At 48.6% G+C, this 13857-nt stretch overlaps 2 protein-coding genes across 2 annotated transcripts; both read right to left on the reverse strand.

The window, feature by feature from the left end:
- Nucleotides 1–8079: 8079 nt before the first annotated feature.
- On the reverse strand, nucleotides 8080–8982 carry LOC148111976 (vomeronasal type-2 receptor 26-like). The gene has a single exon (XM_087879417.1). It carries the CDS (start codon nucleotides 8980–8982, stop codon nucleotides 8080–8082), a length of 903 nt encoding a protein of 300 aa, XP_087735543.1.
- A 1513-nt stretch (nucleotides 8983–10495) lies between these two features.
- On the reverse strand, nucleotides 10496–11332 carry LOC148111977 (uncharacterized). Its single transcript, XM_087879418.1, has one exon. It carries the CDS (start codon nucleotides 11330–11332, stop codon nucleotides 10496–10498), a length of 837 nt encoding a protein of 278 aa, XP_087735544.1.
- Between the last annotated feature and the right edge of the window lie 2525 nt (nucleotides 11333–13857).

The following is a 13857-nucleotide window of genomic DNA, read 5'->3' on the forward strand; positions in this document are numbered from 1 at the left end:
GGATGACGGATTTAACAATCTAGTGGAAAGACATCAAAGAAGATACTAAATGAATTATAAATTTAAAGTTATTGTCTTTTCTCTTTTTATAAAATGGAATGTATATATAGACATATGTATATTTTAGCAGAGTGGGCAGTGGATTATATTTAGAATTGTAGTGTATGGTAATCTTGCAGGAAACTGGGTTGAAATAGGCTAGTTTAGTGATTGATTAGTTTAAGAAAAAGGATTTTTAAGTCATATATTTTGGGGAGTGGAAGAATTGGATAGAACTGAATAAATGTTAAATTTGGAGAAGGCTGCTTTGAAATGTTATATTAATATATATAAAAGATTAAAGGTTATGTTGTTGTAATAATAATAATATTTTATAAGTTTGGGGGAGGAGAAAAAGGGTAGATTATTGCGAAAAGCGGAGAAAAGCGGAGTTATAAGAATATTATGCTAAGGGTCAGTACTTTGAGGAGTGAGTAAGGGCATGGTAAAATATTATGTAATTAATTATGAATTAGCTTATTGTTGTGAAGAAGAAGTCACAGGGGGGATGGGTGGTGAGGGGGGGGTTAGGGAAGAAGGGGGGAAAGGGGGGAAAACTTGTATTTGAAAACTTTTTCAATAAAAAAAAAAGACTATGTCTGCGGGGCAATTCATACTTAAGAGGGGAGGAGTGTTGTGTCTTGGGATCGGCTTGGCTGTGCTTCTGGGTTGCAACAGCCCCAGCCGGTGGTTCTCTGATTCTACCAATAGGTGGCCGGGGTTTTAGGTCCAATCAGCTTTGTTGGTCAATTACTCCACCCAGTGGCCAGCCTGTAGCAACAGCCTTAACAACATATATTCTTGGTCTGTTCCTGGTTAAGTAAGCTTGTTCTAGTCTTTTTCTACTTGCTTTTAACATGGAATAAAAGAGAGTTGAAGTCACTTGGAGTTGCCTGGCTCATTGGAACCCACTACATTTCAGGCGCAGAGTGGGAAGCCCTTGGAAGGGGGGAGGGCCTCGGGAGGGAAGCCAAGGTTTTCTGAGGGGGGTGGTTAAAGATGTCAATGTCCCCCTTTTTTTTACCTGCGTCCAGGTGAGCTTCCGAGAGGACCAGCATCACCTGGAGCTTTTCATCCGCTGCAGATTTGAGGTCTCTCAATTCTCCCCCTCCCCCCCTCCCCTCCCCCCCCTTAATCCCTTCCCTGGTCTTGATCCGACCCAGCGCTCCTAAGACAGCGGTCCTTCCCCCTGGCAGCTCCTGCTGAGAAGCGTTTGGAGAGTCAGCCGAACTCCCCCCTCCCCCCCCAGGACAGAAAAGCCTTCTTTCTTCTTTCTTTCTTTCTTTCTTTCTTTCTTTCTTTCTTTCTTTCTTTCTTTCTTTCTTTCTTTCTTTCTTTCTTTCTTTCTTTCTTTCTTTCTTTCTTCCTTCCTTCCTTCCTTCCTTCCTTCCTTCCCTTCCCTTCCCTTCCCTTCCCTCTCTCTTTCTTTCTTTGCCTTTCAGAGCGGCTGTTGCGCTGAGGCCCATTAAGCTCCGTCCTTCTCCCCAAGCCAGGGAGACTGGGCACCTCCGGGTCCTCCGCCACCTCCCCTCCCTTTCCGATTTTATCTCCAGTGAGACAAAAGCTTCCCACAGCAGTGCCGCCACCCTGAAGCCCTTTTCCCCGCGGGATTCAGCCACCTCCCCCCCTGCCCCCCCCGTTATTGAGCTACCCCCGCCCTGTTCGGAGGCGTTTGTGCTTTGATGGGGTCCCTAAAAGGAAGCCTCTTTCTCTGGGCGAGGGGCGGGGGGAGGGGAGGAAACGCGGGTGGGGGCTGGAGGGGCGGCTAGGAGAGGAGGCTCCCCTGCAAGGAGCGGGGAGGGGGGTCGGCAGTGTGGGGCAAGGACCTCCGGGGGGGGGGGCTGATGCGTGGCTGGTGCGGCTTCTTCCTGCTTCCCCCTCCCCCCCCGGCGCAAGGGGGCGGGGCGGGCGTGGGGGCTGCGTCTATGGGGGGGGGAGGCGGGAGGGGCAGGAGAAGGAGGCGCCGTTTTTGTGCGATCCTCCCCGCCTCCAGGCTGAGCCCAAGGACCGGGGCCTTGGCACGACCTCTGCGGCGTCTGGAGGGGAAGGAAACGGAGGCAGGAAGGGAAGGAGGGAGCCGGAGGGGCTGGGAAAAAGAAAGGAAAAAGGGGAAAAAGGAATGCCAATCATCCCTTCACCTGCCCTTCGCTTGCAATTCTTTTGTAACCGCAAATAACTGAATGTCAGCCTGACCTGCTCAGAGATCCCGTCAGTGAGAAGGTTTCCCTCTTCAGAAGAGATCCCAAGTCTTGGACTCCGGCCATTCCTTCATCTCCCCTCCCTCTTTCTTTCTCTCCCTCTCCCTCCCTCTCCCTCCCTCTTTCTCTTTCTCTCCCTTTCTCTCTCTTTCTTTCTCTCTTTCTTTCTCTCTTGCTCTCTCCCTCTTTCTCTCTCTCTCTTTCTCTCTCTCCCTCTCTTTCTCTTTCTCTCTCTCTTTCTTTCTCTCTTTCTCTCTCTCCCTCCCTCTTTCTCTCTCTCTCTCTCTCTCTTTCTTTCTCTTTCTCTCTCCCGTCTTTTCCTTCCACGGAGGTTCCCTCCCTGATCAGCTGCCCCGAAGTCTCTGGGGCTATTTGTGACGCCCTCTTATTCCGCAGCCCTTCCACAGCGGAGCAAAGCCCACCCAGCCAGCCCCAAAGCCCCGGGAGGCTGGAGGTCCCAGTGGCCGAGAAAGGGACCCAGAGGGGCCGCTTGGAGACGTTGGACCGGAGGAAGGAGGCGCTTCGAGGGCGGCGGCGCTGTCTGAATGGCCTCCCGAAGGGCCCCCCGCACCTCCAGCTCCGCCCGGCTGCTCGGCTGAAGTCCGGAGGGCGCTGGACCCGGAGCGTCTCCGCGGCTGAATCACTGGGCTAATGGGGAGGAAAGCGCCCCCTGTGGGAAGGAGGCAGAGAGGAGCTGGCAGAGTTTGGGGCAGAGCGGAGGGAAAGGGGGGCGGGGCTTCTGAGAAGGGCGGGGGAAAGAGGGAGGAGAATCTGGCTTTTCCGCAGCGTTCGCCCTGGTCGCCCATCCAGGTGAGACCCTCAGCATCCCTGCTTAGCACCGGAGACACTCCAGGAGCGCTGCCGGCCGAGCCGTTGAAGCCGCTCGGGGAGAATCTCCGCGGTTCTTTGGCTTCTTTCACTCGCTCCTCTCGCAGCTCCTCCGCCGCCTTTCTCGGGCGCTCTGATCGCTCCCCACCCGCTGCTCCCCCTTTCCCTCTCCTTCCCTCCCTGGCTTTAAGCCCCTCCCTCCTCCTCCTCAACCGCTCCCCTCCCCCACCCACAACACGCACCCACAAAAACACCCCCCACCCCCGACCTCCCATCCACAGCCAGCCAACCAACCAGCCACTCTCCCACCAAGATCACCCCCAAAGACTCTGCCCTTCGCAAAGCAACCCCTCGCCCCCTCCCCACGCACCCCTCGCCCCCTCCCCAAACGCTCCTTTTCTGCAGTTGCATCTCCCGGCTCCCCCCTCGCCTCGCCCAAAGGAGGCTCCACCTCCACCCCCCCCAAAAAAAGGCCTGTTTTGGCCCACTTTGATCTCGGAGGGATCCACTTTTATGTCTCCCCCCCCCAAAGGGAGACCAACTCTCACCTTCTCCAGAGGCTCTTTTCTATAATTGGGGGAGCGAAGAAGCGCGGAGCTTTCTCCCTCCTCCCCCTGGGACTTTCAACTAAACAGACGATCCGGCTTGGGGGTCTCTGGGAGCCCCTCGGCCCCCACCCAGCTGCCCTTGACAAAAGGGGAGGCAGAAAGAGGGTTTAATTTCTTGTCTTGGGGGCCCCTCCACTGGCTTCTTAGGAAGCCCCTGCCAGGTAGAAGGACCGCCATCCTCGGGTGCTGCTTGGGACAAAGAGGGGGGGGGGGAGACTAACGGAGGGCAATGAAATCCGGGGCCTCCTTTCAGGTCATGGGGGGGGGGCGAAGAGTGGAGAGAGCTCAACTCTGCACTTGCATTAAAAGCTCCGCAGTGATGTCGGCACTCTTGGAACCTCACCTGGACGCAGGTAAAAAAGGGGGGCTGGGACCTTCTCCGGGGCCAAGAGAAGATCCGCTTCCCTCCTCCCCTCCTCCCCCCTTCCTGGCGCCGCAGCTGCTCCGGACCTTCCCCAACCACCGGCCTCCGTTTGGCCCCAGCCGGATGCAGCGCAGCCTCGAAGGGAAAGGAGTAGGCGAATAGGAGCTGGAGCCTTGCTTTGGATTACAATCCTCAGAATCCACGACGTTGCTCGCATTGGCTGGAGTTGATGGGATTTGTAGTACGAAATACAAGGGGGCGCCATCTGCTTTACCTGCACTGCGCAATCCTACTCCCTTCCCGGCATTGCTTGAGTGGAGAAATTCTTCAGAGCCCCCCCTAGGACTACAAAGCCAATTCCCGAAGAGGAAAGAGGAGCCGGTAGGATTGTAGAGGAAACCTCCTGATTGGCCGAACCTGTTGATCCCTCGACCCCCAGGAGAGGCATTGCAGTCGGAGAGGAAAGGAAGGACCAGAAGTCCACAAACGGAGTAGATCCTGGAGGGAAGGAGGGACTCGGAATCCCTGGGTGGCTTTGAAGGGCCCGGATGGTCTTATCCGTCCTCGGATGCTCAGAGGAAGCTGAAAGGGCTTCACTGACCGGGGTTTCCTCCTCTGCTGGGCAGCTGCAGCCTTTCCGCCTGGGGAGTTTCCAGGAAAAGTTCCCTCGTTGAGTCAGGGAAGCCAAATAAAGCTCCATAAAATGGAATATGGGGGGAAAGACGAAGGAAACCAGTCAAATTGCTTTAGCCCAAAGGCGAAGAACGCCACATTCTCAACCAGCCCAGCAAAACCAGCCGTTGCCCACTGAGTGACCCCATTGCTGGAGAGACTCCAGAGTCCATCAGCCCCGCCGGCTCTTCTTCTTCCACGCTGCAACTCAACGCCAGTCTCTGCAGTGGAGACCGACCGTGGCTGGGCGGATCCGGAGGCTTCCTCGGGGGGTTTCGGTTGCGGGTGGGGAAGCCCAGGGGGCTGGAGGGCGAGGGGGCTGCCTTGCTCCTGGGGGCTGGGGGCTTCCCTGGGGGGGGGCAGCTAGGAGGACCTGCCACCTGGAGCGGGGGAAGCCGGGAGGGGAGGGGCAGCCGCGTCCTGGGCTGGGTCTCCCCCCTCTAAGCAACCTGCCCAGGAGGGGAAATCCGCCTTCCTCTGCGACCCCTGGAGAGCCCGGGCAGGAGAGGGCGGGAGGGAGGCTCTTCGGGCACCGGCCGGCCTCCCAGTTGCGAGGGGCTGGCAGCAGGGACGGCGGCGGAGGCGGGGAAGGGGCTGTGGCAGGAGGGGGGGGCAGGCCAGGCGCGGCTGGTGGGGGCTGCCTCGTCCGGGCGGGGGCCGAGAGGAAGGCGGGCGGCGGCTTCCCCTCCCCTCCCCTCCCCCTGGGTCTTCTCCATTGCGGCGGGTGGGGGTGGGGGGCTTTCTGCCCCGCTGGGTCCTGAGCGGGCTGATTGCGAGAGCGACTCGGGGCACCCGAGCATGTGCAGAGCGCCAGGTGCGGCCCCGAGTCCTTTCTCTGCCCCGGAGGAGCCTGGCCGGGAACTCCGCCGTCCCTCCGGAGAAGTTGGGCGGGGGGCTTGCCTAGCCTTGGCCCCGGCCCTCCAGCCCCTGCACAGCCCCCGGCGCTCAGGCTCCGCTGGAGGGGCTCCGTGGCCAACCGGGGCTCCGAGGAGGGGTCTCTCTCTGCCGAGCCCTGGAGGCGCTGGGCGGGGGCAGCAGCGGGACGCTTGGCCTGGGGGGTGGGGGGGCTGCGCTGGCATTCTCTCTCTCTCTCTCTCTCTCCTTTCTCTTCTCTCTCTCTCTCTCTCTCTCCTTTCTCTTCTCTCTCTCTCTCCCTCCCTCCTTTCCTTTCGCTTCTCTCTTCCTGAGGGTCCTGTATTAAGGGGGAGAAGCTTTCCTTGCATTCTGTGCCAGCTCCACCTCCTGCTTTGCGATTGTCTTTTTGGTGGTGACAGAGAAATCCCTCTTCAAACTTCTCATTCCCGTCTTTTCTTTCTTTTTTTTTTCGAAAATAAGGGCGGGGTGGGTGGGGGGGAGAAAGCCTGCGAGCGGGGCTGAGTCCGGGATCGAACTCGAAGGCAGCCAGGTTAGAAGGGAGGTGGATTCCCAACCTCCGAGGGCAGAGGGTGCGAATCCTGCAGGAATGGCTAGCCAATGGGCGGGCGGGTGGGATGGGAGCGGAATCTACTGGATCTCTGAATTGGCTTCTGTCGGAAGGTGGGTTGCGCGGAGAAGTCCAGGGACATCGCAGCGGCTCCTGGGCCTTGGAAACCCGGAGGGGGCTTCGCTGAAGGAAGGGGCTGCTTCTGCCCCCCCCTCCGCCTCTATAATTCCATGGGGGGGGGGGGAGAAGCAGAGAAAAAAAGGCTGGCTAGGCGAGGCAAAAGAAGAAAACAGCAGCTGTCAGGCGGGGGTGGGGGGTTATTGGGAGGGGGGCTGGAGGGAAGGAGGATCCTTCTGGATTAGGAGGGATCCCTGCAGATCCTCTCTGCCTGTTCCTGGTTTAGCTGAGGGCTTTCCTGTCTTCCCTTCAGATTGGAGGGTGTCTGTCTGTGACCCCCAAGTCTCTCCCCCCTCTGCCTCTCCCCCCTCCTCATCCAGGCAGCAACTCTTCCGAGGGCAGAAGGGGGGGGGAGAAAGGGAGGAGGGAGGAGGGGGGTGTCCTGGCCAGATGCTTCCAACCCCAGAGGAGGAATCGGCGGTTCTGAATTGGGGGGAAGAAGCCTTTTTCTTGGACTTTGGACTTTTCAGCTATTCCACTCCTTTCCTTTCCTTTCCTTCCCCTTTCTTTTCTTTTCCTCTTTAGTCCACTCTTCTCCTTCTCCTTTCTTTCCCTTTCCCTTTCCTTTCCTACCTTTATTTTCTATTATATGCCATGATCATCTTCATAAAAAAAATAATAATAAAAAGGAACATTTTGTTTTAGGAGCGCTTCTTGTTCCACAGCTGGAATATGCACATTCCTGGGGGAGGGGGGAAAGCTCATCACAAAACACAATTTTTGTGTAAAGTGTGATAGTTTGTTTTTGATCTCTCTGTGGCAGACATTTTGTGTGAAGTCCAGCTGCTTTTGCATTGTGTCTGAGTCAGTTGCATAGCTTTTGTGTTATTTTTGTGTAAAGTCTGATAGTGGGTTTTCCTAGTCACATGACCACCAAGCCACGGCTACCCAGTCACATGACCACCAAGCCACGCCCACCAAGCCACGCCCACAGAACCTGTAGGGAAAATTTTTGAATTTCGCCCCTGCCTTCCACCTCCTCCTGGGGAGAGTCTCAAGTTCCCCTTTCTCTGGGCATCTTCTCCAGCCCTTCACAGACAAGACAAGCTTGGAAGAGGAGCAGAGAAAATGCTTTAGGTAGAAATTGTGGAGTTGAAAATTAAAGGGCCTGAAAACTGCTATTTTCTTTCTCTGGTTGAGGAAAGAAAAAAATATACAAAGTGTAAAGTTGAAATTTCTTTACACATTTTATTTTTTTATTTACTTTTTTATTATTTTAGTGTAATTAAATTATTTAATGTACCAAAATAAAAACAATCCCAAACTGAAATCCCAGACAGCTGTTCTGCCAAATTCTTTCTGCAAAGGAGCTTTTATCAGGAAATCAAGAAAGAATTATATAAGATTTCCCTCCCCAGCTGAGAGACAGTCAAACATGGCATTTCACATCATTCCGACATTCTCGTGGAGAGGATCAGGCAACCAGGCTGGTGCTTGGTTCCCACAGCTCCCTCTGACCTCTTTTCCTGCTCTCTCTCTCTCACACACACACTTTTAGCTGCTGTCAGTAGGAACAAGTGCCCACATTATTTTCTATAAGTGTCACATAAAGTAGCTGGCAAATTCCTCTGAATAACTCTCAGAGTTCTCTTTAGCAAGATTTATTGAAAGGGGAGGGAACAACAAGAATTCCAGTCATTCAAAAATTTCCATTGTGGAACATATAGATATGATTTTCTTTCACTTCTGCATACTATATAAGGACTTAATATCTCCTTTCAAATAAAAGAAAATGTAATAATTCTTCCAATATCATATTTGTGTTATTTCTCATGTTTTTACATTTGTTCTGCCTGTGAGCTGCTCCTTTGTGTTGAGGTCTGGCCTCCCAAGGATAATGTAGCACTTGGGGATGAAGATGCAGACCAGCAGACCAGCACTGGAGGCCAGGATGGAGAAGACCTGCACAGCCACCATGTATTTCCCTTTGGTGCTCAGGTAGGTGGGCACAAAAGTCACCCAGACACTGCAGAAGACCAGCATGCTGAAGGTGATCAGCTTGGCTTCGTTGAAGGCCCCAGGCAGGTTCCTGGCCAGGAAAGCCACCGTGAAGCAGATGGCAGCCAGGAAGCCCATGTAGCTGAGGGTGACGTAGAACATGACAACGGCCCCTTCGTTGCATTGCAGGATGATCTCTCCAGGCTGGGAGTGGAGGTCAGAGTCAGGGAAGGGGGGAGAAACTCCCAGCCAGATGGAGCAGATGAGAATTTGGACAGCAGAACAAGAAAGGATGATGGAGTTGGCCAAGCCCTTTCCCAACCATCTGTTCACTCGGTTTCCTGGTTTTGTGGCCAGGAAAGCAAGAACCACCGTGATGGTTTTGGCCAAGAGAGAAGAAACGGCAACTGAGAAGATGATGCTGAAAACTGTTTGTCGGAGAAGGCAGGTGGCTTTCCTTGGTTGACCAATGAAGAAAAGAGGAGACAAGAAACAAAGCAGGAGGGAGACCAGGAGGATGTAGGAGAGGTCCCTGTTGTTGGCTTTGACAATGGGAGTTTCTTGATATTTCATGAAGATGATTAAAACAAGGCCTGTGGTTAGGAAGAAGAGAAGGGCAAAAGAGACCAGGATGATGCCCAGAAGTTCTTCATAAAACAGGAAGGTTATAATTTTGGGGATACATTGGACTCTGCCCACATTTGGATGTTTATCATCTGGGCACTTGGTGCACATTTGTGTATCTGAGAAAGCCAAAAAATAATATTTCCTTAATATTCTATCTTTCTATCTTTCAACAAAGATCTTAAACTAATAGCAAGATCAATTTCCAAGATGTGTTCCTTAACAATTTCACCAAAAGAGTATGTATTTTCAAACAAATTTTCCCTTTGCTCTTCTGAAACTATAGAAATATTCTCCTGCTGTAAATATTTATCTATATCTGTACCTTGAATTTTATCACTAGTATACAACTTTGTATAAAATTCTAAAAATGCTTTTTTAATCATATTTTGCTGATAAACTCTTTACCCTTATATTCTATTTTCTCTATAGTGCGTGATTTTTGTTTTTTTCTAAGCAAATATGCCAACCATCTACCTGGCTTGTTAGCATTACAAAAAGTATTATGTTTGGCATATTGCAAATTAGTTGCCACCTGGTCTGCCATCAACATGTTAAATTGCCCTCGCAATAATTTAATTGCTTCTTTTATTTTCTTATCTGTTGGATTTAATATTAATACTTGCTCTTTATTTTTTATTTCCTCTTCTAGTTCCTTCTCTTTTCTTTCCTGTCTACGTCTATATTTATTGTTCAAATATATTAAAATACCTCTCATATATGCTTTACTTGCATCCCAAACCATTTCCATAGATGTACCTTTATGCATGTTCATAACAAAAAATTCTTTCATACATTTTTTACATTCTTTCACATTTTCCTCATATCTAAACAAATTTTCATTCAGCCTCCAGGACTTCCTGGGCCCCTTTTCATGCACTAATTCCATCCAAACCGGGTTATGATCTGTTAATGTTCTTGGACATATCTTCGTTTTCTTCACCCTGGAAAGGAAATCGTTAGTAATTAATATAAAGTCAATCCTAGAGAATGACTGGTGTCTATCAGAAAAAAAAGTAAAATCTTTTTCTTCTACATTACGCTCATGCCAGCTATCTCTCAGCTCCATGTCTTCCATCATATCAAAAAAGGATTTAGGCAATCTGGCACGCGTTTGAGTATTTTGCAAAGATCCTTTTTTGTCCTTTTTAGTATCCAAAACTCCATTCCAATCTCCCATCAATATGTACGATTTGTAGTCCCATTGTATTAGTTTAGCATGTAAGATCTTGTAGAATTTTTCTTGTTGTTGGTTTGGTGCATATATTCCAATCAGGAGTGCTTTTTTGCCTTCTATTAAGATTTCAATTGCAACATATCTTCCTTACACATCTGCTTCAATTAATTTAGCTATTAAGCCTTTTTTTTAGGTATATAACTATACCGTTTTTCTCTTCTGGTGCAGATGCTACAAAATGTGTCCCTAACCTTGCATTTATTAAATATTTTTGATCTTTCGTTATAATATGTGTCTCTTGTAAGCAAATAATGTCATTTTTATACTGTTTCAGGTAATGAAATATTTTCCTCCTCTTTTGCGGTGAGTTTAAACCATTGACATTCCAAGTTAGGAATTTATTTGCCATCTTTGGCAATTTGAAGCTTTTGAAGCATTAGCTGAAGGTCATCTTTCACTTTGATCTTCGGCCTTGCCCCCCCCCCACACTGCTTCTGTTTTTGTGATTTCTTGTGTTTTTATCTGAGCCTGCTGCACCTTTAATTCCTCTTTACGTTTAGTTGCTGCTTGAGTCTGCCTTTGGTCCTTTGGTTCCTCTGTTTTGCCAAATAGCTCCAGGTCTTGGGCTGAGCTCGTAAGTTGTATTAAATCTTCTTCAGCAATCAAGGCCCCTCCTTGAGCCTGTGCCTGGGCCTGCATAACTTCTTTCTCTCCCTTTCTTGCTTCCTCTGCTTCCTTTCTTCTTCTAGTTTCTGGGGAAGATGAAACTCCAGCCTTTAATATGTTGGAGTAAAAATCTCTTGCCTTCCATACTGTATTAAGACGATATCTCTGTCCTGAATAATTCACCACCATTCCGGTTGGAACCTCCCATCTATACTGTATCTGGTGCTTTCTGAGTTCTTCCACCAAAAAGGCATAGTCCTTCCTTGTTCTCAACATTTTGGGGGGGATTTCTTTCAATGTTAAAACCTCCTGCCCTGCCACTTGGAGTTTGTTTTTGTAAGAAGCCTGTAGAATTTCATTTCTTATCCTCCTTGTTGTGAAGTAGATTACAATGTCTCTTGGTAAATTTCTCTGTCTGGCCACCCATGAATTTACACGATAAATTTTGTCAACTTGCCATTCCAGATCTTCCTTTCTTTCTCCAATTATCTGTACAAAGGTTTCTGCAAAAATCTGTCTCAGGTTCTCTTGATTGTTTTCTTTCAAACCTCTTACTCTTATAGCAAATTCCATCGACCTATATTGTATCATCATCACCTCTGAGTCTGCCCTCTCCATCTGTGTCTGAACTTCCCCCATTTTTTTTTTAAATTTTAGATTTATATACCGCCCTACTCCCGAAGGGCAGGAACAGGCACAAAATAAAATACATAAATACAAAAGTTAAAAGACATAATTAAAACCAGATTAAATAATTTAGCCCGAGACAATTAAAAAATCCCAATAATTTAAAACAGATTAAAATTTTGATTTATTTGAAATTTTATTCTCCAGATTCAAGTTGGATTGATTAATTTCCTCTAATCTTTCATCTAACCCTTCAATATGGCTTGCCAGACCCTGAAATGCAAAAATAATGTCTTCTCTAATTTCCTTATTTCAAACTTGAATTACATCTTTAATTTCTGCCATTTCTTCAATCACTTCATTCATTTTTTCAGTCACTTCCTTCATTTTTTCCTCAAAGGCAGAGGTAATGTTCCCCTCTAAAGTAAAGTCTTGTAGCTTTAAGGCTTGCTGCAAGGCTTCCAATGTTAAAACTTGTGGTTCTACTGGGGCTGACAAAGATTGTAATTTAGATGGTGGGGCAGGAGAGCTCCCCGCACTTTTGGGCACAGCTGTTTTTATTTGCCTAGAAGCCACTTTCCACTTTCCAATTTCAGTTTAAAACTTTAACAACAGCCAGCACAGTAAATCCAATAAATCTGCTTAGTTTCCAATTAATTTCCAATCCTCAGTAAGTTTTAAATTTATCTGCAGTCCAATTTAATTCTTCTTTCTTTTAAAACAAATTTCAGTTATTATCAGCAAGGGCTGTCAGTGCTGAGAAGTACTTTACAGTTAACTTTCATTACCACGCCCAATTAAGACTCGGCGCCATTTCCTTTCACTTTCTTCCCCTGGCAATCAAGAAGGAAGTATTCAATACACAGGAGTTAAAGTTTGATACTTGCAATTAGAGTCCCTCCTGACTTCGCTCTGCCTGCTTTTGTATCCAGTATGTTGTAAAATTGTTGCAGGAGTGGTCGCGGAGTCTTGTTCTGCTTTAAGCAGAAGCGTCCCGGGTCTGGAGCTTATGTCAGGCTTCCAGGGAGCTCTCACCCTTCAAGTCCCCAAAATTGTTCCTGGGGCTCTTGGGGAGCTCTACCCAAGTCTGGCTGCTCTCTTTCCCCCCTTTTCCTGAGGGGAAAGTTTCCAAGCCGCTAGACAGCTGATTTTCGCTGTTCTAGCAGCTTTAACGAGATTGCGGGTCTAGTGCTCCAGAAGGAGCAGCCATTGACGCCTGCGGTGCCACTGGAAGTCTCCCATGGCACTTCTTAATATATTGACTCAGAGGGTTCCTATCCTGGGATATCTAATTGGCTGTCAGAATATTCATGTAATGAGGTTCCCCCATAACTATCCACACTACCTCCCTGTGGACCAGCAACTCAGAGATCCTCAAGAGGAGGCCCATGTAGAAGGTATCATAGTAATCCTTCCAGGTGATGGACCTAAGACAGTTCCTCAAGTTTCAAAGAACTCAGATGGTTCCAGAAAGGTAAATGTGGCAGGAAACATCCACACTAAAGAGAAATTTTCACTTTAAACATGAAATCTGAATAGATAGGTTTGGGCCAGCCACTATCTCTCAGCTCCCATCTCTTCCCAACCCCTCCTTCAAAATCTTTTTGATTTACTTCCTTTTAGGTAAGAAATTGTGCAGGTTAAAAATAAAAAACCCAGATGAGCTTCCATCTGTCTTTTAACTTCCACTTTCATGAAAAGGTTCTGGATGGATCCATTTCCACAAAGCCTCCCATTTTCCTCAGTGTGAGCCACCTTCCTGAGTGGAGAAGGTCCCCTCCGGACAAGGAACGCAGTCATAGCAGCAAACTGGCTCTCCTTCTCGAGCCCTCTTGACAAATCCAGGATGGCAACTTTCTACACATTTGGACTGAGGCAGGGACTGAGCAGAAGAAAAGGAATGCCAAAGAAAAGGTGTTAGGACTCTCCGTCCATGGAAAATGGAGGGAAAAATGAATGGAGACAAGTAGCCCCAGGTCTTCACTGAGGTAAATAGGAAACCTCTGACTACTTCTAAACAGATATAGAAGATATAACTAATGGCAGATTCTTCCTTTAGTTCCTCCCTTTTGCTTTTGGAATTTAACATTACAATCAAGTACTTTTCTACTTAATAAAGTCTAGAGGGATGGAATTGAAAAAAGATTTAAGTATGCTGATATATTCATGTTAAAACTGAGAATAAAGTTTACCATAAAAGATTTAGGAAACTTCTTTCCATTAGATTTTATAATATGAAATTAAACAGTGATGAAGAAAGAAACCTCTGACCAGTAAGATCTTGAAAGGTTTCCATAAAACATGGCAAAGCCACTCCACTTAGGTCCCGTCAGTTGAAGAACTACAATCAGATGACACCACCTGGCATGGGAGGCCAACCACCCTGGAGACTCCAGGCTTTGCCCACTTGAAATGGGACCTCAGGCTTTGGAAAACAGAGAAAAGACACCAAAATTTCTCCCACCTTATTGAGCAACTTTAGCCGTGAAAGAGCATCTTGGTCGATAGAAAGTCTC

The sequence above is a fragment of the Pantherophis guttatus genome, chromosome 15 (genome assembly GCF_059756535.1).
Source record: "Pantherophis guttatus breed Tessera chromosome 15, ASM5975653v1, whole genome shotgun sequence".
NCBI classification, from domain to species: Eukaryota; Metazoa; Chordata; class Lepidosauria; order Squamata; family Colubridae; genus Pantherophis; species Pantherophis guttatus.

What these genes read in the sequence shown, in the direction of transcription:
- LOC148111976 (XM_087879417.1), bottom strand. Translation starts at nt 8,982, where the DNA reads ATGTGCACCAAGTGCCCAGATGATAAACATCCAAATGTGGGCAGAGTC.
- LOC148111977 (XM_087879418.1), bottom strand. Translation starts at nt 11,332, where the DNA reads ATGGAGAGGGCAGACTCAGAGGTGATGATGATACAATATAGGTCGATG.